Source organism: Macaca nemestrina, chromosome 17 (genome assembly GCF_043159975.1).
Source record: "Macaca nemestrina isolate mMacNem1 chromosome 17, mMacNem.hap1, whole genome shotgun sequence".
Lineage (NCBI taxonomy): Eukaryota > Metazoa > Chordata > Mammalia > Primates > Cercopithecidae > Macaca > Macaca nemestrina.
The window spans coordinates 64,996,711-65,021,976 of NC_092141.1; the positions used below are offsets into that span (position 1 = coordinate 64,996,711).

Below are 25,266 nucleotides of genomic sequence, written 5' to 3' on the forward strand. Positions count from 1 at the left end.
ACATGACAGAGGTTTTATGACTTGACCAGGGTCCTGCCTACATTTCCCTATAAACTCTTCCCCTATAAAGAGTTAATTAGATGCAAACGCTTTGATAGGAGGAGAAAGTTCCTCTGAGAATCTCCATGCGTGGTACACTGAGTCCAGTTCCCAGGAGATCCTGGTGCTGGTGGGGGATAAATATCTCCCAAAGTCTATGCCCACAGCTTCATCCATCAAATAAGATACAGGCTAGGCAGGAGGGTAACTCGTGACACATCTGGCTTGAAGTACCATCCAGAGATAGAAGATGATGGACATCACTTCCAGCAGAGGGGGGTATTCCTGGCCCTGGACTGTGGGGCTTGGTTTCATATAAAAAGCTTTAACAGGCATCTGGGGAGTCAGACAGGTCTTGGCAAGTGGGAGGGACACACAGGTGTGGGAATGGGGACCCAGGTGGACTGGAACAATATGCACTGGGGAAACGGAGACTCTGGAAGTCCCCAGGGGCTCCAGGGTCCAGGACTTCAGGCCCACAACTCCTGTGCAATCACTGCTGCTGAGGCTCTGGGCCACAGCTCAAGGTCTTTGATCTTACTGAGCCCAGTGCTCAGAGAAGGAGATTCTGAGTTTGGCAGTTGCTAGTGATGCTTTTTAAGAGAACTGTATTCCCAGGGAGAAATTTCAGCTTCTCAGAGAAAATGTCTCCCTTCTTTGGGAAATGAAAGAAAGGGAAAGGGGAAATGCGTATTAGCCTGAAATAATAATAAACCTAGGGTGCTTGGAGAAAGCATAAAGAGCTTGGAGAGACCTATGAGGCTTGGCGTCAAAACCCTTGACTTCAATTCCCACCTGTTGGTTGCATCTGTGAGCACATCTTTCCACCTCTCTGGGTCTGATATGACTCTTCTGTAAAACTGGGAAAGCAGGGTCAGATCATCTGGAAGGCTCCTTCTAGTTCTGACAGTCTAAGATAACTCTGTCCAGTAGAACTTTCTGCGGTTCATGACTGTGTTGTCCTATTTACTACCACTTAGCCACGTGTGACGAGTGCAACTCAGGTGAACGTTTCAGTATATGCAGCCATATGTCATTAGGAGCTACCATACTGGACAGAACAGGTCTAGGATTATAGAACCAAAGATTTGATCTGTTCAGTGTGTTGTTTATCAAGCTGAGCACTTTCCAGAAAAGTTTTGCACTGGGGTTGAAATGAAAGATTGTTGGTTTGCACGCAGTTGTGAGAAAATCCAATCAGTCAGAAAATCCAATTAGCCCCTCTTTCTTGATATTTCAGCTTCTTGAAATTTGACCCACCCTTCAACCAGGAACCACAGCTTGCTGAGCAGTATGTTCGTGTCCCTGCTGTCAAGCTAATGACCTTGTCTGCCAGGGATGCCTGCAGGATCATGTCCGGAGAGCCTGCAGGCAGCTTCGGGATCCAATCCATTTTTCATCATTTCTTGGCAAGGCCAGAGGGAGGATACTTAATAGAAACATTATCTCAGCTCATTAAGGAAGAACTGTGTGTTTGGAGGGTGAGGTTCAGAAAGGTGTTCAAGATTCCTGTCCCCAGTTCTCTCCTCTTTACCTGCCATGGCCAACCCATTGCCAAGTCAGGTCCATCACAGTGTCTCTTAGATTGATTCCTTATTTTTCTATGATCCCTGACATTATCTTACCTGAGACCCTGTTAGCTTCTTCCACAGCCTATCCCCTCCTCTCAGCCATCCTGTCTGTGTTACTTGGTGAAACTTTCTAAGATGCCACTCCAGTCTCTTTGGGCTCAAATCCTGCAGCAGCCCTCCCACTGCCTTCAGGAGAGAGTCCAGAGTCCAGGCTGTTTGTGGGGTACCCAAGGCCCCCCTACCATCTGATGTCTTTCTACCATTTCAGCTTCATCCCCATCAGCCTCTCACAGGAACCCACTGCTCCAGCCAGCAAGACCCCTCAAGGCCTTCCGAGAGTGACCCCTGCTCTCTTGAAGATCCCCACGCACTTACTTGCCTATCTGGTGCCCTGTAGACCTTCTATTCAACCTCTAAGACCCATTTCAAATGCCACCAGCTACAAGAAGCCTTTCAGATCCTCTCAGCCTAAGACTCTCTCCCAATCTTGACTAGTGTTTACTCTTTCTAGGTAGGAATTTGGCAGTTACAATGGTCAAAATAACACTGCTGTGCAGCTAGACTTGGGTTTAAGTCTTTGTTCTTGCATGTAACCTTCAACAACTGACGTGACCACTCTATGCCTCCACTTCCATGTCTAAAATGGATACTATGCGTACCTTACAAGGTGGTCATGAAAACCGCATAAGTTAATTTATGTAATGTGCTCCACACAGTACTTGGTGCATTATAAGTGCTCAAGAAGTAGTAACCATTACCATTATTATTATTATTACTGTTACTATTATATGGCTCTTATGAAGAAAGGAGTGGGGTCTTATGCACACGGGTCTTAGCTCCTCCTGTAATTACAAGTGTTTGAATGGTGGTCATCACGTGCATTTTTTATACCCCCTGCACTCAGGTGTAGTTTGCAAAGAGTGAGGACTGTGAATATGAATCTCTAGAGCCCAAAGGCCTCGATTTCAGTCCTGGGTTGGCCACTTACAAGCTGTGTGACTTTGGGCGATTTTCTTAACTTCTCTGGGCCTCAGTTTCCTCATTTACAAAATGGATGAAATAATGGTCTCTTTTTCATGGATTGTTGCAAGGATTAAATGAGGCATTACTGACATTGTGTCTGGGAGCTCTCTCCTGGACTAGCCAGCCCCTAATGCAGAACCTGCACCCAGTAGCTGCTTAGCGAAGATATTTTGAAAGAATGAATGATCCCATTGTACCAGCTGTAATGAGATTTAGGGGTGGGTTTAATTACGGTATGATTCTCAATTACAGTAATTTGGCCTAGGTTTCCGGCATGATTATCTCCCTCCTCTCTTTGTTCTTTTATTACTTGGCTCTAGAGTAATTGATTAGTTTTAACTGGTTTACGGCATGAGGCCTTTTTAGTGTACACCTCTCAAGCCTCTATGGAAGCAGAAGGAGCATAAAAATAAATACAGAATTTGCCCCTTCCTCTTGAGCCCAGTTGAGTAGGATTGGCCTGTGGATGCAGCAGCGTAAGTGACAAAGAGAGACAGACATGTTTGCAAGGCCATTGAGTGCAGCTCTATTTGCCAGTTAACTAACAACACATGCTCTTTGAGGCAGCACAGACAACCAGAAACATCACCAAAGAGGACAGTTCACCCATTGAAAAAAGAGGCAGTTTTGAAGTGATGAGGGCTTGAGCACCCCCTGGAGTATCAGAGCTTGTTGCAGGTGATCCACGGTCCTGCTCAGGGTCTTCCTTGCTGGCCGGGTCTGGCCCAGCTCTTTTGGTGGCCACTGAATACCAGGCTGCCCAGCCCCAGGCCCTCCAGGATCCACCAGCACAAAGGGGCTTCAGTAGCGGCCCTGGGGGCAGGGTGAGCAAGGCACGCCGACGATGCGTGGCACACAGACGGTGCGGGGCACACATGGGGAGGGCGCACACGGGGTGCAGGAAGGAGTGGAGCACGGGTTACAGGGCAGCCTGCAGGAGAAAGTCACAGAGGGACAGGATTAGTAGAGAAGGCCTACTCGGCCACAGGTCCTGCCAATTCTCCCCTCAGATGCCTCTTAACCCCATCTACCATGCTTCCTCTGCTCAGCCTCCCTGGTCCCAACCTCCGCCATCTTTGCCTGAGTCACCTCATGGCCTCCTAACTGATCTCCCCAAGCCAGCTTGAGCCCCACCTAACCACTGTCCACTTAGTAGCCACAGCAATCTTCTATAGTCACAAATCCAGTTATGTCCCTCAGTGGCTTCCATTTAAGCTCAGGATGAAAAGCAGCTTCCTCTGGAAGCCATCATTCTCAGCAAACTAACACAGGAACAGAAAACCAAACACTGCATGTTCCCACTCATAAGTGGGAGTTGAACAAGGAGAACACATGGACACAGGGAGGGGAACATCACACATTGGGGCCTGTCGAGGAGTGACGGGAGTAGGGAGGGAGAACATTAAATCAAGTATCTAATGCACGCAGGGCTTAAAACCTAGATGACTGGTTGATAGTTACAACAAACCACCATGGCACATGTATACCTATGTAACAAACCTGCACGTTCTGCACATGTATCCCAGAACTTAAAGTAAAATAAAATAAAATAAACAAAAGCAACTTCCTTAATAGGACCTGCATGATCTTGCTCCCACCTCTTGCCCCAGCCTCACCTCATAGCTCCGTTGCTCTTGGAGCTGCAGGTACTCTGACCTTCTTCCAGCTCCTTGCAGGGACTGTGCTGCTAAGGCCACAGGCCTTATGCCCTGTGCCATACATCTCTGGAACCCTCTTCCCTCTCCACTCACCTACATTTCTTCTCTTGTTTAAGAGCTCAATTCAACTGTCACGTCCTCCTTGAAGCCTCCCCTGCCTCTCTGAGACAAGCCCCCATGGTACATGTAACTCCTTTCATCGTGATTAGTAATCATTCTATTATGGTCTGTCTCCCCTGCCAAGCAGTGAGGCCAGCAGCCAGAGACACATGCCCACCCTGCATCCTGGCATAGAACAGGCACCTAATAAGAATATTTGGATCAGACAAAATAATAAATGAATGAAGAATGAATATATGGTGAAAGGAAAAAGGATGATCTCAGAGACTGACAGGCATGCGCTCAAAACCAGGACCAACACACTGGATGCTGGATGGAAACCCAGTAGCTCACAGAACCAACGGGAGGCCTGAGGATCATGTGTAACCTGAAATGTGTTCCATTTGCCTGGCAGTATATATTTTCTTTAATTTGTTGAAAATACTTAAGAATCAGGAGAATTTGACATTTTTAAAAATCCAGATTCTCAGTTTCCCTGGAACTATCGGAAGATCAGCAATACTGGACCTGCTTCTCACACAGTAGAAGTGGCCCTGAGGGCATGCCACTGCCGGGATTGGACAAGGCAAGAGCTTTCTGCCTTTCCACCATCTCCATATGACCCATGTCATTCATGCATGGTAATGGCCTGGTCCTTGCAAATGTTTGACACAACACTTGCCCTGAAGTTATAGATTCTGAATAACAGAGAAGCAAAGCCAAATGCGGAATAAGAAATAGCTACAACAGTCGTCAGCCCACTGGGTGTCCACGGCCCAGAGGTACCCTGCATTCAGACAGCCAGCAAGTCCTGCTGATTCTACCTGCACAGTGTCTACAGCTGATGCCTCTGCTGCCCTAACTCAGGCCCTCCCCATTGCTTACCTAGGCTGTGGCCAGGGCCTCCTGGACAGTTTCCCTGCCTGGTTCCCCTCCCTCTACTCAGTTCTTCCTGCTGCTATCAGGGCCATCTTTCTGAAGAACAGCTTTGAGCTTGAGAGACATTTACTGAGCATCTACTATGTGCCACGTACAAGGAATAAAAATGTATTATAATGTCTCTGCATTCTAGATGTCTACCATCTAGTGGAGAAGACATGCAGTAAATTCTCTCATTTCCTCCTCAAAACAATAGTAAGGCCTTCCACTCGCCTATAAAATAAAACCCTCCCTTCCCAGCATGACCCATGTCGTTCTCCATAAATGGGCACCAGCTGATCTTGCCTGTCCTGCTCCCCAGCAGGGCTCAATTACACAAGGCTTCCTATTGTCCTCACGACATGCCAAAATCTCCCTTTGGAGAGCAATGGAGCTATCAGGTGAGGCTAGGGTAAGAGGCAGGAGCAGGATCATGCAGGTCCTATTAACAAAGCTGCTTTTCATCCTAAGCTCCCGACATGCCATGAGCTCCAGCCACCTGTCTCCCTATCTCCCTAAACATATGGAAATGATGGGAGGGCAGATGCCCTGTCTTCCTCTGTCTTGGTGCCCTCCATAGCACCTGCCCCATAGTGGGTACTTAATGAGACAGAGTAGTCTCCGAGGGGTCTGGTTCAGGATGGCAGCATGAACACAACTGCCTGACTTCCTTCAGAGCATACCAGCTTCTTAATGGCTCCATAGTCAGGACAGGGTTCGAAGCTGATGGTCCCTCAAGGGTAGATCCAGTTGCTTCCTATAACCTCCCAGAATCCCTGCCCACATATCTGTGAGCCTCAGCTGGGCCTGCGTACTTGCTGTCCTCGCTCTCCAGCAGGCTCCGGTATGTGTTGATCTCACTCTCCAGCCGGGCCCGGACGTCCAGCAGCACCTGGTACTCCTGGTTCTGCCGCTCCAGGTCAGCCCGGATCTCAGCCAGCTGGGCCTCCACGTTGGTGATCATGTACTGCATCTGAGCTAGCTGGGAGCTGTAGCGGGCCTCGCTCTCTGTCAGTGTGTTTTCCAGCGAGTCCCTCTAAGGCAACGGAAGACATAACTATGAGGAAGGGAGCTGTTTACCATGGCCTGCTTCAGAAAGAACCAAGAAGAGACAAATCTCCCATGATACTGGGAATGAGCCCTCCCTACATCAGTCACTTTGGAAACGGAAGCCCAGAAAGGTCAAATAACTTGTTCAAGGGTAAACAGCTGGTACATGATGGAACCATAGTTTCTACTCGTAAATCTAATTCTAAATCCCTCCTTCCTTCTGCAACCTTTGTCTGGCTTCAGGCTTTAGATCTGAGATTTCCCAAGTACCTCCCTGCTGGCATCATTTAAAACCGTGTTTTCAAACCTGGCTGCACATTAGCGCCACATGGAAGCCCTCAAAAAAATACCCATGACCGGCCGGGCGCAGTGGCTCACTCCTATAATCCCAGCACTTTGGGAGGCCAGGGTGGGTGGATCACTTGAGGTCAGGAGTTCGAGACCAGCCTGGCCAACATGGTGAAACCCCATCTCTACTAAAAATACAAACATTAACAGGGCATGGTGGTGCATGCCTGTAATCCCAGCTACTTGGGAGGCTGAGGCAGGAGAATCACTTGAACCCAGCTGGGGCAGAGGTTGCAGTGAGCTGAGATCATGCCACTGCACTCCAGCCTGGGTAACAGAGTAGGACTCCATCTCAAAAAAAAAAAAAAAACAAAAACCATGATCAGACCCCACCTCCAGAGACTCTGGTTCAGTTGGTCCAGAGAAGAACCTGGGCATCAGGATGAGTAATATTGAGATCCATAGGTTTGGAAGGGCAGGCTAAGCACAGAACAAGCTTTCTTGTGAAGTTGAGTTTGACAGTGTCCACCTAACCCATGTCTGATTTGAAACATCCCTCTTTGATCTCTGAGCTGGATCTCAGGAGAAACCTCCCTCCAGGAAAAGTCAACAGGATGAGCATCCATGGTGGCCGAAATCTGGGCCTCCTCTTCCTCTTTCCTGGGGACCTGCATCTATGCTCAGTGCCGCCTGGGATCCAGAGGGAGGGTGCCCACCCAGCAGCTCTCACCAGGCTGTGCTGGGCCTGCAGCTCAATCTCCAGCGCGTTGACCGTGCGTCTCAGGTCAATGATGTCTGATTGGTAGTTCTGAAGCTGCTCAGAGCTTGTAGCCACCTGCTGGTTAAGCTCCTCCATCTGCAGTGGGGGGAAGGAGAAGGCTGGAGTCCCTTCCTGGGGACATGGAGGAGGCCACCCCCACTGTGAGAGGCTCACCTGCATATTGAACCATTCCTCGACATCCCTGCGGTTGGCCTCCACCATGGTCTCATACTGACACCGCATCTCCTCCAGCACCCTAGTCAGGTCCACCGGGGGTGCAGCATCCACCTCGATGTTAAGACGGTCCCCAAGCTGGCATCGAAGGGACCCGACTTCCTGAAAAGGCACAAGAGCTCCAGACAAGTGCGACAATCCTATGATCCCAGCTTACCTCCCCAGGGAGACATGAAAAGATGCAACAAAAGTTGCTAAAGATTGAAACATTAGATGGCCCCCAAGGACTGCCGTCCACTCGGCAGCATCCCAGTGCTCTTCAAACTCCAGCTGAATACCCCTGTGATGGGAACCTCACTGTAACACAACACTTCCTACCACTTTGGCAGAATCCAAGAGCAGCACCCGGGTTTGTTTGATGCATCTGGGCTAAAATGGGAAACCGGTCCCCCTAGTATTCCCAGTCACCCTCCGCGCCTGTGTTCATCCTGGGAGGAGGGTAGCAGGAGCCTGGCTTGACTAGTTAAAGGCCCGAGTTAGGGCAGCTGTCTCCCAGGCTTGGCTGCCAAAGAGGGAAAGTTGTCACTGAGGCTGCCAGGGTGTGTGATAACTTCTCATTAGTGGCTTCTTGGTGCCATTCCCAGTTCTCTGATTTGAGCGAGATGAGTCAGGCACCCGAGGGTGCTTGGTGAGTATGTGTTGACTGATAGTTACTTTACACTTAAGCCTGAGGAAACCCAGCCAAGATTCAGAGACACTTGTCCATTCAAATCCCAAGTCAAGAGGTTGAGAGTCAACCAGGGAGGAGGGAAAAAAACACCATGGCTCAGGTGGACTTGGCAGCACACAGGTGCCCAAAGCAGAGGGCTTCCCCTCTGAGAAACTTCAGGAGATAGGAAAAATCAGAAAGTAAAGGGTTTGCCTATGGCTTCAGCTTGAGCATTTTATATACAAACAGAAGAGAGGACAAAATAAGGATGGAGGCAAAAGGAGGAGACCACTGCAGCTCTACTCCCTCTCAGAAAAGATAGGACTGCTTCTGAGAGTTTAGCCGGGCAGAGATGGACAGGCCATTCGACGTGAGATCTGGAACATAACTCACCCTCGCACCACTGCACCACTCTACCTCTGCTGTGTGGCTCTCGAGAGAAAACAAATTCAGTCGCCACTAGTGAGTGCTTGGCAGTCACACTAGCCCAGGAAATGCGGAAGGGAAGGGGGCTACTTTTCTGAGCATTGACCAAGTGGCAGGTGTTTCATACCCATGCCTTGAGGATTTCCATGATGGATATCCTATCCGTTAAATCCTCACAATAACCCTGCGTGAGAGTGTTGTCCCTGTTTTACAGATGAGGAGGCTCAGGAAGATTCCATAAATTGGGCAAAGTCACTGAAACAACATGTGGCAGGCTTGGGAATTTCAACCCACGCCTATCCAACCCCATACCCCACGTTCTTCCCCCTCTGCTTCCTGGGGCCACTTCAGCGGGACTTCCAGCCTTACCTCCTCATGGTTCTTTTTGAGGCACATCAGCTCCTCCTTCAGGGACTCCACCTGGGCCTCCAGGTCAGCCTTGCACAGAGTGAGATCATCCAGGATCCTGCGCAGGCCATTGATGTCGGCCTCCACCAGCTGCCTCATGGCCAGCTCCGCCTCATACCTGCACAAGGACAGGGTCAGCAACCGAGGGTGGAACTGAATGCAGAACTCAGGAAGGCCTTAAACTGCCGGCACTTTCCAACCCTCCGTGAAACTAATGGAAAGCTGCCCCAGAGCCTATGAGGACAGTACCTCCCCCGCTCCAATCCCCTGGCCAAACTCACTTTGCCCTGAAGTCATCAGCAGCCAGTTTGGCATTATCAATGTTCACGACCATCCTGGCATTCTCTGCCTTGGTACACAGAATCTGTAGGCCAAGGCACATGGAAAGGGTTAGTTCAGGATGAGAAGAAGGAAAAAGAACCCAAATGAAGAGAAGACAGCAGCAAAGGTAGGATCCAGCAGCCCTGCAGCCATCCCTGCAGAAGTTCCTCTTCCCTGGAACTCTGGGAAATATTTAGTGAATTGCTAGTCCTAGGAGAACTTGAGATGTATTTTTTAAGAAACTGGAGCTTCATAAATTCAAATTCCCCATTTTGGATGCTCCGAGCAATGTGGAAGGAAAGAATCTCATGTCTGAAGTCACTCATGTGACAGTTCGAAGGGTCTTTGACATTTACTGAAAACTCCCAGTGGACCAGGGGCTGTTCCAAGCAGTTGACCTGCATCATCTCATCGAATCCTTTTGACAACCCCATTAGATAACGACCATTATTATCCCTGTTTTACAGATGAGAAAACTGAGGCCTGTGGAAGGGATGGGACCTCCCAAAGTCATGCAATGAGGCAATGGTAGAACCAAGACTAGATCCCAGATCTCTCCATATGAAAGCCTCTGGCTGAGTGCTCAAATTATAAAATAACCCTATGCCCTAGGGAGGTCTCTTTGTCTTGAACATAGCTTAATAAGCTGACAAGATTCCAAGCTGGAATGCCGACTAGTCCAGATCCCTTCCCAGAGAGCCTGTTCACCTCACCGCTGCCCTTACCTTCTGCTGGAGCTCCTCAATGGTCCTGAAATGAGACTGGTAGTCAGGAGTCGTGGTGAACACCTGGGAGTGAGAGGCCTCTTGGATCCTGCTCTCCAGCTCCGCATTCTCCTGCTCCAGCTGCCGCACCCTCGTCAGGTAGCTGGCCAGGCGCTCGTTCAGGAACTGCAAGGTTTCCTTCTCATTGCCATTGAAGGCCCCTTCGCGGTACCAGCTGCCGGGGCCTGTGGAGCTGGAGATGCCACTGGCTGCCCAGCGGGAACTGGATAGATAGGTTTTGGAGAGGCAGCTGGCTGGCCGGAAGGTGGTGGGCATGCAGACAGAAGGCAGGCATGCCATGGGCTGGCAGACATAGCCCAGGCACAGCTCAGGCCGGCAGTTCACGCTGCTAGAACAGATCGAGGCAGGCCGGGGGCAGCTCTTGAGAGAGGCTTGCAAGTTGTTGGTGACACAGCAGGCGGATGTCATGTTGGGGAGGCCCTTTCTCCTCAGCCACAGCTGCCTGGATGTCTACAGATCCCCATGCCGCCCGGGCCATTTTATGCCCTTGCAGTGAGGGGGCTCATGATAGAAATTCATCATTGGGTGGTGTTGATGTTTACACCCAGCCCAAGAGGAAGCTGCTAATTAATTTGTAATTTGGTTTCCAATAAGGAGTTCCTTTCCTCATAAAAGAGGCCAAACTTATCATTTGGCTAAAGCAGAAGTCTGGGTTCCTGTCATTGATCACCATGAGAGAGCTTCAGGACACATCTTCAAAGGGTCACCTGCATGCCTGGGCCCTCATTAATAGGGAAGGCCCCCCAGGAGACCGCCACAACCCAGCCTGTGCCTCCATTGGCTTTGCCCACTGCACCCCCGCCCGCTTTAGCCCTGAGAAGCCTGCAGGTCTGTGCAGCAGTGGCTGCCTCTTTTAATGAAAGCATTCCCCATGGGAAGAGGCCTGGTTATTTAACAAGGAGATTTGTGGGTGGTAGAAACTGCCCCGATACTGGCAGCAGCATAAATCCAGCAGAAAGGAACAGGAGCCCCAGAGGCTTCCTAACAGGCATCATCTTCCTGCCAAGGGGAGGAAAATAATATCAGTAGGGAGAGAATGAACTCAAGACACAGGCAGCATCACTTCTCAGCCTTTTGGCTAAGATCAAGTGTGGTATCTGTTCTTATCATTTTAATATCTGATACGTCCTCTATCCGAGGACAGCATATTACATGGATTTTTGGAGCAGGGAGATGGAATAGGAGCTTGCGCTGTTCACTCTACACATTAACCTGGTATTGCAGTACCTCCAGGAATGCTGCACCCCTTCAAAAGCAAAAAAAAAAAAAAAAAAAAAAATCCAAACAGAAGCCTAAGAATCAGGTACAACTTTCCAGTTGGACCCTTTCTCTTGGAAAAGTCCATATCATGAACATCTCCAGGTGGCAGCTGCTCTATCTTGACCCCCTCTGGACCATCCACTCAATTATCACTGCACCTTATACACAGTTGTCAAGTGCTCAATAATTGTTTGTTGAACAAACCGAGATAGAATAGTTACAACAGGTTCTACTTTTACTTTCTCTTGTGGCGGATGGGGAAGGCTCACTTCAGGATCTCAGACCTTGGAAACAGTATGAATCTGCTCCCTTGGGAAAGGACGTTCTGTAGCCCTGGAATGAGGTAAGCCAGGAGACAGGGAGCAGATGTGCCCAACTATAGAAGCCTTGGGCATTCACTTAAGAAGGCAACAGGCTACAGCAGTGGTTTTTCAGTCCTGGCTGCAAAACCTGTGAGCTTCACATTTAGTATGTGTGTGCTATATAGCCACTTTTTTATTCAGTAATCTTCCTGATATAATTTCGGGGTATAAGTACTTGCCTTATGTTTCACATATTCCCAGAAATGTCAGTACAAGAACGGGAAAGGGAAAATGCCACCCAGCCCATTCATTACATAAGAAAAGGAGAGCATAGAGACGCTGCCTCTGACTTGCCATGTGGCCTTGGGAAAGTCATTTTGTCTCTTCAGACCTCAGTTTCCTCATGCCAATTGAAAGGTCACATTGAATACTCTCACAATTCGATTCTCTGTGACAACTATAAATTCCAGTACCTTGTCTGGATTACCTGTTTAGAGAAGATTATAGCATGAGATGGAAGGAGGTGTGATTGCAATACCAACTACAAGGGATGAGACTCATCAGGCCACCCTTCAGAATCGTAGCCAGCACTTGTGGAATGTATACGAATACCAGGTATGGTGCTGAGTACTTGGCATTAATTTGCCCATTTAATCCTCTCACCCAAAAACTATAATTATTATAATAAGGTGTTATCAGTGGTTCTCAAACTGTAGTTCATAGACCAGCAGCATCAACCTGACTCAGGAACATGTTAGAAATGCGAGTTTTCACCCTAGAAGAAAGCTTAGGTAATACCATTCAAGACATAAGCATGGGCAAAGACTTCATGAATAAAACACCAAAAGCAATTGCAACAAAAACCGAAGTTGGCAAAGGGGATCTAATTAAACTAAAGAGCTTCTGCACTACAAAAGAAACTACTATCAGAGTCAGCAGGCAACCTACAGAATTGGAGAAAATTTTTGCAATCTACCCATCTGACAAAGGTCTAATATCCAGAATCTACAAGGAGCTTAAACAAATTTACAAGAAAAGAGCAAACAACCCCATCAAAAAGTGGGCAAAGGATATGAACAGGCACTTCTCAAAAGAAGACATTTATGTTACCAACAAACATATGAAAGAAAGCTCATCATAACTGGTCATTAGAGAAATGCAAATCAAAACCACAATGAGATACCATATCATGCCAGTTACAATGGTGATCATTAAGAAGTCTGGTAACAACAGATGCTGGCAAGGCTGTGGAGAAATAGGAAAACTTTTACACTGTTGGTGGGAGTGTAAATTAGTTCAACCACTGTGGAAGACAGCATGGCGATTCCTCAGTAATCTAAAACCAGGAATACCATTTGACCCAGCAATCCAATTACTGGGTATATACCCAAAGGATTATAAATCTTTCTACTATAAAGACACATGCACACACATGTTTATTGCAGCACTATTCATAATAGCAAAGACTTGGAACCAACCCAAATGCCCATCAATGATAGACTGGATAAAGAAAATGTGGCACATATACACCATGAAATACTATGCAGCCATGAAAAAAATGAGCTCATGTCCTTTGCAGGGACATGGATAAAGCTGGAAACCATCATTCTTAGCACACTAACACAGGAACAGAAAACCAAACACCACATGTTCTCATTCATAAGTGGGAGTTGAACAATGAGAACACATGGATACAGGGAGGGGAACATCACACATCAGGGCCTGTCAGGGGATGGGGTGCAAGGGGAGGGAAAGCACTAGGACAAATACCTAATGCATGCGGGGCTTGAAACCTAGATGATGGGTTGATGGGTGCAGCAAACCACCATAGCACATGTATACCTATGCAATAAACCTGCACATTCTGCAAATGTATCCCAGAACTTAAAGTAAAATTAGAAAAAAAAAAGAAAAGAAATGCAGTTTTTCAGGCTTATCCCAGACAGGCTGAATCAGAAACTCTGAGGCTGGGGCTAAGGTGCAGCAATCTGTGTTTAGCATGTCCTCCTGGTGGTTTGGAGACCCACTGAGATAGAGGAAGATACAGGCATACCTCAGAGATAGTGCAGGTTCAGTTCTAGACCACCAGAATAAAGCAAATGTCACCATAAAGTGAGTCACACAAACTTTTTGGTTTTTCTGTGCATATAAATGTTATATTTACACTATACTGTAGTCTATTAAGGGTATAATAGCATTATGTCTAAAAACAATGTATATAACTTAATTTAAAAATACTTTATTGCTAAAAATGCAAATGATCATCTGAGCCTTCAGCAAGTTGTAATCTTTTTGCTGGTGAAAGGTCTTGCCTCAATGTTGATGGCTGAGGACTGATCAGGGTGGTAATTGCTGGAAGTTAGGATGGCTGTGGCAATTTCTTAAAATGAGACGTCAGTGAAGTTTGCTGCATCAATTGACTCTTCCTTTCACAAAAGATTTCCCTGTAGCATGTGATGCTGTTTGATAGCATTTTAACAGTAGAACTTCTTTCAAAACTGGGGTCAGTTCTTTCAAATCCTGCCACTACCTTATTAACTAAATTGATGTAGTATTCCAAATCCTTTATTGCCATTTCAGTGATGTTCACAGCATCTTCACCAGGAGTAGTTTCCATCTCAAGAAACCACTTTCTTTATTCATGAAAAAGAAGCAACTCCTCATCTGTTCGTTTTGCCATAACATGGCAGCAATTCAGTCACATCTTCAGGCTCCAATTCTAATTTCAATTCTCTTGCTGTTTCCAACACATCTATAGTTACTTCCTCTGCTGAAGCCCCTCAACATCATCCCTAAGGGTTGAAATCAACTTCTTCTAAACTCCTGTTAATGTCAATATTTTGACCTCCTCCCTTGAATCACAAATATTGACATTTAGAATACTGAATCCTCTTCAGAAGGTTTTCAATTTACTTTGCCCAGATCCATCAGAAGAATCACTCTCTATGGCAACTATAGCCTTATGAAATATATTTCTTAGGTAATAAGACTTGAAAATCAAAATTACTTTTTGATCCATGGGCTGTAGAATGGATGTTGTGTTGGCAAGCACAAAAACATTAATCTGCTTGGACAGCTCCATCAGGGCTCTTGGGTGATCAAAATGCATTGTCAATGAGCAGTAATATTTTGAAAGGAATCTTTTATTCTAAGCAGTAGGTCTCAACAGTGGGCTTAAAGTATTCAAGAAACCATGTTATAAACAGATGCACTGTTATCCAGGCTTTGTCATTCCATTTGTAGTGAACAGGCAGAATAGTTTTAGCATCATTCTTAAGTGCCCTAGGGTATTCGGAATGATGAATGAGCATTGACTTCCCACTTGAAGTCATCAACTGCATTAGCTCCTAGCAAAAGAGTCAGCCTATCCTTTGAAGGCAGACTCCTCCTGTCTAGCTATGAAAGCTGCTTCCCCACTAAACTTCATCATTTCTAGCTTTTTATTTAAAAGGAGAGACCTGCACCTTTTCCTTTCACTTGAACTCTTAGAAACCGTGATAGGGTTATCAACTGGCCTAATTTCAATATTGCTGTGTCTCAGAAAATAGGTAGACCCAAAATAGGGAGAGAGATGGGGGAATGGCCGGTTGGTGGAGCCATCGGAACACAGGCAACATTTATCTATTAAGTTCCCCATCTTATCTGGGCATGGTTTGGGGTTTCCCAGAACAATTACAACAGTAACATCAAAGATTACTCATCACAGATCACCATAACACATATGATAATGGAAAAAGTTTGGCCAGCCACGGAGGCTCACACCTGTATTCCCAGCACTTTGGGAGGCTGAGGCAGGGGGATCACTTGAAGTCAGGAGTTTGAGACCAGCCTGGCCAACATGATGAAACCCCATCTCTACTAAAATTACAAAAATTAGCCAGGCATCGTGTGCCTGTAATCCCAGCTACTTGGGAAGTTGAGGCACAAGAATCGCTTGAACCCGGGAGGCAGAGGTTGCAACAAGCCGAGATCGCGCCATTGCACTCCAGCCTGGGCAGACAGAGCGAGACTGTGTCTCAAAAAAAAGAAAAAAGGAAAAGAAAAAAATTTGTATTGTGAGAATTACCAAAATGTGACACAGAGACATATAAGCACATGCTGTTGGAAAAATTAGCACCAATAGACTTGCTGGAATCAGGATTGCCACAAAACTTTAATTTGTTTAAAAAAACACAATATCTGGGAAGTACAATAAATTGAAACTCAATAAATCGAAGTGTGCCTGCATATATTTTAACAGCTGTCACCAGAATTCATCTTGCAGGAAAAAAATAACTGTCTTTACTTAGAAAACTACATTAAGAAGATCTTGGGTTAAAAGGTGGGACCCCAATGCCTCGATTTGGCTGGTAAGACATCACAGGGAGAAAGGAGAGAAGGATTTGAAGTTCACAGGACAATCCTGGAAGGAAGGAATGAGGAGGAGAGAGATAGGAGCCAAGAGCAGGGGCTCCAGGATGATGATGAGAGGTTGTCACTGTGAGGTGAGGTCCCAAATGCCTGCATGAGCAGAGTTTTCCGTTGTGAAGTAAGGACCGGGTTTCTTATAACAGCGGACTGATAAAGGTAGTAGCAGCAGCATCCAAAGTCACAGAAGACCACAGTTCCAGGCAGTATGCCAGATCTGGGGTGTGTCGTGCAGATGGAGAAGTAGGGTCTGGGAAAGTTAGCCACAGAGAAAGTGGGGCACTGTCAGTTCTCAGACCCAGGTCTGGCTGATTCGAAGACTTTCCACAGTACCCCAACCTCTCTGGGGCCAGAGCAAACTATCAGGAAAACAGGTTTAGGAAGAGAAGAGAAAGGGATGCAAAGAATCCAGGAGGAAGGGCCTGTTTGAACAAAAGCAGATAGGACGAATGTCACAGCCTGGCCCAGCACCGTCTCCCTCCATTCATTCCCCCGCAGAAAACCAGAGGCTCCTTCTTTGGGGGAAAAAAAAAAAAAAACTCCAGAGAAAAGACTTACAGAAACTGAACTGAGGTGGTTGTACCATGCAAAAAGCCAGTTTGCCAACCTGCCCGTCCACATAGCACCTTCTATCAGCTTTTTAGTGTCTCGTCATAAAATATAAACAAAAGGATGACCAGATACTTGAAGGAAGTTTCCGATATTAAAGACAAAGTAAAACAAGCAAACAAACAAAACAGTAAAAAAGGAAATTGAAGAAAACAGAAACAATGCAGAATCCAAAACTATATATATATATTTTTTTTAAATAATCTCAGAGTGGGAGAGATGTATATCCATATAGCAGTTATAGCCTTGAAACAAGAACTGAATGTTATAAAACAGGAACAAACAGAGAAGAAAAAAAATAACTTTTTGGGAAAAAAATATAACAAATTTAAAATTTAGTTCAAAAATTTGAAATTGAAAGAGAGATAAATGGCAGAACTGAGAAAGTCAAAAGCATAATAGGGACTAGACCTGGTGGTGCTAGGGTCTATGTCAGAGCTGCCCTGAGCCCCCTGCACTCCCAACTGTGTTGCCAAAAGGTCCTCCACCAGACAAATGACCTCTCAACCCTGGCTGCATGTTCAAATCGCCCAGAGAGCTTTCAAAAATCCCAGTACCAAGTCATATCCCAGACCAGGTAGAGCAGAATTTCTGGGGCTCAGAGCAGACATTGGTATTTTTTAAAGCCCTCCAGGTCATTCCAATGTACAGGCAAGGTTGAGAACTTGTGGTTGAATGGAAACAGCGTTATAATTAAAAGCACAAGCAAATGAAGTAAATAATAATTAGAAGTAGGATTACACATGATTTAGTTGGCTACATCTTGGAGGAAGCTAGGATGGGTTTGGAAAGGATGTGTGCCACAGAGAACGCCATAAAGAACAGCGTGGCCTATACACAGCAGAGTTAACTGGAGCCCATGTACTCCAGACAGCATCCACGTGCTGCTGGCCGTAAGGCTCCCCGCTGACTTTGCTTAGAGTTGGAATTAGATAATGAAGCATGTAACTGCATATTCACTGTAGCTGGCTTGGTTTACTGGGAAGGACACGTCAGAAATGAAACCCTGGCCAGGGAAATGTGGATGGCCGGCCTCGCAGCGATCCAGCCATCCAGCTGGAAGAGAGAGTCGGTAGTGATGACCCATCTTCAAATGCCCTGCATGTGCTGGGCAAAACATTCTCGGTCTCACTTCACAGCATCAGTGTCATGTTCTCTATTTTACTGAGGCTCAGAAATGGACAATGACCTGCTAAAACTCCCACATGTAGTTAGTGGTGGGTGGGGATTTGAACCCAGGTCCATCTGAATCCACATTCGGAGCCCATGTTTATTGCACTAATGTCAAGGTCCCCTTCAGCCCGTCTCCTGACACCACTGAGATAGAAAAGAAAAAAAGTGGCAAGTGAGCATCATCCTGTCCCATCTCAAGGCCCCCTCCCACACAGACCAGTCCTCCCCTGGTAGCTAACACACCTCCTGGCACAGGGGGATGCTTTGTAAGGGTTCGTTGAATTAAGTGAATGATCCTCAGGTGACCACCCCTTTCAGGTGCCTAAGCCTCACCAAAATTAGCCAAGGAATTCCAAAAAGACCAACATGGATGTGGTACCAGATGCCAGGAGTAAGGTGTGGCTGGGAGCAACCAAAGGCCCAGGCCCTCTTTGCAGGGGGCTAGAAAGGAGAGGATTCTGTGTTCAAATCAGAATGAACTATATCAGATGTCCTTAAGGAACGAGGGTCTCCGGCTTGCCTTGGTCAGCATCTTCCAGCCACCTGCTCTCCCCTTGGACACGGCTACAGCTCTCTTAACATCACTGAAGCTCCTTAGCAGGTACTCTCAGCATCTTATGAGGAGCACATGCCAACTGGGAACGCACATCTTCGTTTTTAGTTTAGAAACTTTGGTCTTGGCCCTTCTCCCTTTCCCACTGGGATTAATGGAACTTGCTATTTGCCTTGCCTGTTTGGGGACGACATTCTGGACACAGATGAGAGCCTTTGGGTCAAGCTGCTGGGAGCTCTCACACCCGTCTGAGGAGGGCTCGTTGTACACCTCGCCAGACGCCAAGAGCACAGGAGCACATGCATGAGCCTCCTAAGGACAGAGCCTTAGCATTCAGGATGGAAGCCCTGAAGGCGAGTGCACTCTCCATCTCCTGCTTACGACGGGCTGTGGGTTGTTAAGGGGGTTGCTGAACTTGGAGGGCTGCATGAAAGGGCTGCAATGGAAGGGGGCTGATGTAAATGCACCCCTAAAAGTACCCTGGGAGGGAGACACCCTGTCACCGGTCTTACAGGGACCACAGACAAAAGGCTGATAAAGTGGCCTAAAACCCTCCCCACTATGCTGATCTCAGTTTCCATCTCAGTTCTGTCCATCCCACTCTGGGATCCCCAGGTGACCACGTATACTAAGAGGGATTACAGAGAGGTCTGGAAACACCTGGCACCACACTGGAATTGTGGAGAAAGGTCTTCATTGGGGAAGCCAAGCAAAAGCTCTCACTGTAGGCCTCTACCCACCCCAAACAGGTGCACAGTGACCCTGTCATCCAAAGGGTCATACTTGGTCACACCTCTCCCATGAGTCTGCCCAACAGTCACCCCCTGAACACAGCAGAGACAAAAGCCAACACCACCAGAATGGTGCAAGTTAGGCATCAGGGGCCTTAGCAAATGCACTTTATTGTTCTGCCAACAAAAGCCCTCTACTGCATTTCAGAAGCCACTGTAACAGCACCCAGAAGGAAAAGCTGACCCAGGAGGCAGCCTGAGAACGGAGACACCATTGAAATGATGAGGAGTTGAGACCTTTGGGATCAGCCAGCCTTTGTGACAGGCTCTGAGAAACTAAGGCACGTATTTGCAGTGAGCCTTTTCAGGGCCAGACCCTGGGCCTGGGCTCTGCATGAAGAGAGGGGATTGGGCTACAAGGGTTAAGGTTGGGTAGAGGCCAAGTTCAAGCCCTAGAGACGATGGCTATGCCCTTCTGGGTCACCCACTCTCAGAACCGGCCCCCTGGGCAGGGCACACAAATGGGGCGAGGGCTGCAGGTTAGGCGGGCTGCACTAGGACCGCAGGAGGCCGCAGGAAGACAGGGAAGGCATGACTTGGAGGGTGAGTAGTCAGGTGCACATGAGTTACAGGGGAGCCTAGAAAAAAGAAAACAGTCAGATTACTATGATTTTCCAGTTGCTGTTTGCAGTAACTCAACGTAGATCCTAGACTATGCAAACTGGGAAGCACCTTAAAAATCACCTGATCCTGCCCCCTTGTTTTACCAAAAGGGAAACAGGCCCTGAGAGGAAAGGGGGGGCTTGCTGGAGTCACGTGATGAGTTTGCAGCAAGACCAGAACTAAGAGACCAGGACTCCAGACTCCGGATGCCAGGCTCTTTCTAGGCACCACGCTGTCTTCCCAGAACTTGGTAGGTTGCAGTGAGAAGACTAGAGCACATGCAGTGATACTCACTTGCTGTCCTCACTCTCCAGCAGGCCCCGGTATGTGTTGATCTCACACTCTAGCCGGGCCCGGACGTCCAGCAGCACCTGGTACTCCTGGTTCTGCCGCTCCAGGTCAGCCCGGATCTCGGCCAGCTGGGTCTCCACGTTGGTAATCATGCACTGCATCTGGGCCAGTTGGGAGCTATAGCGGGCCTCCGTCTCTGCCAGGGTGGATTCCAAAGCATCTCTCTGTGAGGGCAAGGGTTGTATAGGGAGGAAAAAGGCTAGAGGTCAGAGAAGGAGCAAGGAGGATTCAACTGGGTCTCAGTGAGGCCTCAGAATCCAAGAACAGAGGCTCGGAGAATCAGGGTTTGAGCTAGGATGAACCACAATCAGACATCTCACTTGAGATGAGCTAATTAGCACCTGTGGCTTCTTTGCTCTAGAGAGTATCTCCCTGTTAGTGTCATCTCTGAGTAACTGATAATTACTCAGAAGATGTATCTGCTTACACAAATATGGGACCTACTGCCTGGACATGTCAGTTGCTACAGGTCTCTTGTCTTTTACCACTAGGGGATTCATGATTGGGGCTGGTCCCTCATTCCGTCTTTTCTGCATGGAGAACCCCTGGTGCTCAAGAACATGGACCCCTGGAGCCTGCCTGTGTGGTCAAAGCATGGAAGCTGGGGAGCTTGTGTTCTCCCCGGCTTAGTCCAGAGGCAGCTCCACCCTGCCTTGGGACTCACCATGCTGTGCTGGGCCTGCAGCTCAATCTCTAGGGTGTTGACTGTCCGTCTCAGCTCGATGATCTCTGCCTGGCAGGACTGCACCTGCTCTGAGCTGGAAACCACCTGCTGGTTCAGCTCCTCAGTCTGAAACATACATACACAGGACCTGGTCAGCAACACTGGGGACTTGGCTTCAGAGAGCTACAGAGGCCAGTTAGAATCATGAGCCAAGAAGGACCTTCCCAATCCCCTAGTCCCACTCATTTATTTTATACTGGAGGACATTGTTGCTCAGAGGACAGCAACCTGCCCAAGTGGCACAACAAGGTCAAAACAGAGATGAGACTCAAAGTTAGGTTTCTTGATTCAGAGCCCCAGGGTCACCTCCGTGTGAGCCACCATGTACCCCTGTTGCACAGACTGTTTTTACCTACCTGGGTGTCAAACCAGTCTTCGGCATCCCGGCGGTTATTCTCCACGAGGGTTTCGTACTGGCACCTCATCTCATCCAGAACTCGGTTCAGGTCAACAGGTGGGGCAGCGTCCACCTCAACATTGAGCCGGTCACCAAGCTGGCAGCGCAGTGAGTTCACTTCCTATGGCACAGACCAGGGTCAGTACTAATTCCCAGAGGGCTGCCTCCCAAGCTCACCTCCTCCTCAGGTTCACCTCCTCCCCATGTTCACCTCTCCCCCATGCTCACCACCTCCCCTATGTTTACCTCCTCCCCATGCTCACCTGTTCCCCACGTTCATCTCTCCCCCATGCTCACCTCTCCCCCATGCTCACCTCCTCCCCATGCTCACCTCCTCCCCATGTTCACCTCTCCCCCATGCTCACCTCCTCCCCTATGTTTACCTCCTCCCCATGCTCACCTGTTCCCCACGTTCATCTCTCCCCCATGCTCACCTCTCCCCCATGCTCACCTCCTCCCCATGCTCACCTCCTCCCCATGCTCACCTGCTTCCCCATGCTCACCCATTCCCCATTCTCACCTGCTCCCCATGTTCACCTCCTCTCCATGTTCACCTCTCCTCCATGCTTACCTCCTCAACATGCCCACCTGCTCCCCATGCTCACCTCCTCCTCCCCATGCACACCTGCTCTCTCACATTCACCTCCCCCCCATGCTCACCTCCTCCTCCCCAGGCTCACCTCCTCCCCGTGCTCACCTCTTCCTCCCCATGCACACCTGCACCCTCATGTTCACCTCCTCCCATTCTCACCTCCCCCCCATGCTCACCTCCTCCCCATGTTCACCTCCTCCCCATGTTCACCTCCTCCCCCAGGCTCACCTGCTCCACCATGCTTATCTCCTCCCACATGCTCACCTCCTCATGATTCTTTTTCAGGCAGAGCAGCTCCTCCTTCAGGGACTCCACCTGGGCCTCCAGGTCAGACTTGCACAGGGTCAGGTCATCCAGGATCCTGCGCAGGCCATTGATGTCCGACTCCACCAGCTGCCGCAGGGACACCTCCGTCTCATACCTGCAGGCATAGAACAGGGCACCTGCATCCGCGTTTCCTTTTTGCATCTAAATCAGGCCTGCCCTCAGACTGGCCAGGTGCTGTGAGTCTTGCTTTTATGCCTCGGGGACAGAGTACAGCCAAAACCCTGAGCCCAGGCATCACCTGTGTCCAGTTCTAGCGGCCCCCAACCACAGGACAAGCAGGACAACTCACTTGGTCCTGAAGTCATCTGCGGCCAATTTGGCATTGTCAATCTCCACCACCAGCCTGGCATTCTCAGCCTTGCTGCACAGGGTCTGGGGATATAAAGAAGTTATTTCATTGCAAGAAAGGACATTTCATTTGTTGGAGCTCCCTAAGGCTGACAAGGGCTGCCTCTGGAGAGAGGAAGTCACCCATCCTCGACCTGTGCTAGTCCATGGGTATTGGAGGGTTGTGGGCAGCCTCTAGGGATCAACTATGGAAAGTCCAGGGTTTCTTCCAATGCAGTGTGTCTGTGACCTGTGACCCAGGTTAGATAGCTGCATGAAAATGCAACAGGAGCTGGGCGCGGTGGCTCAAGCCTGTAATCCCAGCACTTTGGGAGGCCGAGGCGGGCGGATCACGAGGTCAGGAGATCGAGACCATCCTGGCTAACACGGTGAAACCCCGTCTCTACTAAAAAATACAAAAAACTAGCCGGGCGACGTGGCAGGCGCCTGTAGTCCCAGCTACTTGGGAGGCTGAGGCAGGAGAATGGCGTAAACCCGGGAGGTGGAGCTTGCAGTGAGCTGAGATCCGGCCACTGCACTCCAGCCTGGGCGGCAGAGCGAGACTCAGTCTCAAAAAAAAAAAAAAAAAAGAAAGAAAATGCAACAGGAAAGGCCTGGCATGATGAAACGAAGCTTCTTCCTAACTCCCTGTCTCCCAGGCCTACTCAGGGCCCAGGGAAGTTCATTGCCAACAATGTATTCCAGGATTCTGTGGTCATAAATGGTCCCTCACGGGAGCCAGCTGTAACTTTGGGCCAGGCAAGAAGCAGATATGGGCCCTTGGCAAGAAGGAAACTTCTCTGGCAGGCATTTTCATCCCTGAGTTACTTATGGGAAGCCTGAACTGTACTAAATACATCAAACCCAATCTCCTGACTTTAAATAAAAGAGGAAATGAAGACTCAGAGGGGTGGGCAATAGTACCAAAGGTCACAAAGTTCATTCATAGACCCGATGTTCAAGCTCTGGCTCCAGTAACTGCCATCTGGTTCACTTACCCAGCCTGAACCTCAGTGTTCTCATCTGTATAATGGGCTAATGATACCTCCCACAAAAGGTTATTGGGAGGAGCAAATGAGGCCACAGAGGTGAACATGCTTGGTGACTTCCAACATGTCCTGTGGGAACAGAACTATCAATGAATACTGGTGACACCAAGTTCCTGGGAATCCAAAGCCACTCTGAACCTCTTACCTTCTTCTGGAGTTCATCAATGGTCCGGAAGTAGGACTGGTAGTCGGGGCACATGTAGGGGACCTGCTGCTCACACCACTCACGGATGCGGCTCTCCAGGCTGGCATTGTCCTGCTCCAGCTGACGCACCTTCTCCAGGTAGCTGGCCAAGCGGTCGTTCAGGGATTGCATGGTCTCCTTCTCATTGCCAGTGAGGATGCCCTCCCCAAACCAGCCCCCACCCACGCTGTAGCTGGTAGTGAAGCCTCCGGCGGGGAGGCAGAGAGTAGGGAGGCAACTGGGAGCCCTGTAGCTGCTTCTGCCCAGACCCGCTGAGCAGGCAGAGAAACTTCTGGCCCCACGGGACAGACTCGGGAGCTTGCAAGAGCTGCTGGAGTACATTGCAGACACACGAGTGGAGCCCCCACTGGCCCCTCCTGGGCTCTTGAGAGACCCAGAAGAGAAGCCCGCCTTGAGGCATTTGGAAGCCATGGCCCCTGCAACTCAGATGCAATTGATAGGTCTCTGAGACCAGACACCCCAAAGCAGAGAAGCAGCTCCTTACCCCAGATTTATATCTCTGCCCCAGTGGGCGTTGGTTGGCCTTTACAAAGTGTTTTCTCCCCATTAAAGTTAACACCACTTTCTTTTAAAACCCCTCATTAACCTGTTATTTAGTTTCCTGTGAAAATTTACCAGCCTCATAAAATGGGAGCCCCGTTGCTATGTCAAGACTCACCTCCACCACCCCACATCACTGGCAAGACCAAGTCCCCATCAGTTCTTCAAAGGGACCTGTCATCTGAGCCCAGACCTCAGCCTCCGCATTAAGCAGGCGTGGGAGTTCAGCCACCGTCTTGACTTTCTCCGGCTTTGACTTCTTTTATGGGCCCGAGGGAGTAGAGGAGGTCTCCGGGTGCTCCCAGGAGATGGAAGAGTAAACTTGGTTGTTGCAGGAAGGCAGGGGTCTTGCGGCCAGGGAGACACAGAAGGCTCTTGAATTGGCCCAGAAAATATGACTAGGGTGACCAATTTTCTTGGTTTCCTCAGGCATTTTCTGGCTTTAGTTCCAAAAGTTCCATATGCCAGGGAACCCTCAGTCCTGGGCAAAATGGGGTAGCTCGTCACCTTAGATACTGCAGAGCCCTGATGGACACTTCCCTACTCTTTCCCTTGCCAGGAAGTCTGCCCAGGTTATAGAGCCTAACTTCCAGCCACAATGCCTAGAGGTCAGTTAATTGGACACCTGCCCATGATGATATCTAGAAGGGTGTGTCTTCCCCAGTCCTGGTTGAGAAATGGAGAAGCTCTTCCTTCTGGCTGCCTGAATTGGAGCTCTTTTCACACAGCCCTATCAATAACCTGGCTGATGGTAGCAACTATCATTCACTGAGCATTTAGTAGCCACCAGCCCCTATGCTAGTCTGTCTCTATGCATTCTCTTATTC

The 25,266-nt window shown here is 48.6% G+C and overlaps 2 protein-coding genes and 1 non-coding gene across 3 annotated transcripts; 1 reads left to right on the forward strand and 2 right to left on the reverse strand.

The window, feature by feature from the left end:
• Nucleotides 1-2,839: 2,839 nt before the first annotated feature.
• On the reverse strand, nt 2,840-10,699 carry LOC105472159 (keratin 32). Its single transcript, XM_011725173.2, has 7 exons — nt 10,170-10,699; nt 9,405-9,487; nt 9,085-9,241; nt 7,581-7,742; nt 7,377-7,502; nt 6,124-6,344; nt 2,840-3,564 (listed from the first exon to the last, which is right to left on the reverse strand). Exons 1-7 carry the CDS (start codon nt 10,635-10,637, stop codon nt 3,435-3,437), a joined length of 1,347 nt encoding a protein of 448 aa, XP_011723475.2. The 5' UTR covers nt 10,638-10,699; the 3' UTR covers nt 2,840-3,434.
• A 588-nt stretch (nt 10,700-11,287) lies between these two features.
• LOC112425004 (U2 spliceosomal RNA) lies at nt 11,288-11,478 on the forward strand. Its single transcript, XR_003015974.2, has one exon. It is a non-coding gene; the product is annotated as a U2 spliceosomal RNA (small nuclear RNA).
• A 7,937-nt stretch (nt 11,479-19,415) lies between these two features.
• Nucleotides 19,416-24,364, reverse strand: LOC105472157 (keratin 35). Its single transcript, XM_071083123.1, has 7 exons — nt 23,840-24,364; nt 22,608-22,690; nt 22,256-22,412; nt 21,359-21,520; nt 20,943-21,068; nt 20,222-20,442; nt 19,416-19,902 (listed from the first exon to the last, which is right to left on the reverse strand). Exons 1-7 carry the CDS (start codon nt 24,308-24,310, stop codon nt 19,755-19,757), a joined length of 1,368 nt encoding a protein of 455 aa, XP_070939224.1. The 5' UTR covers nt 24,311-24,364; the 3' UTR covers nt 19,416-19,754.
• Nucleotides 24,365-25,266: the final 902 nt, after the last annotated feature.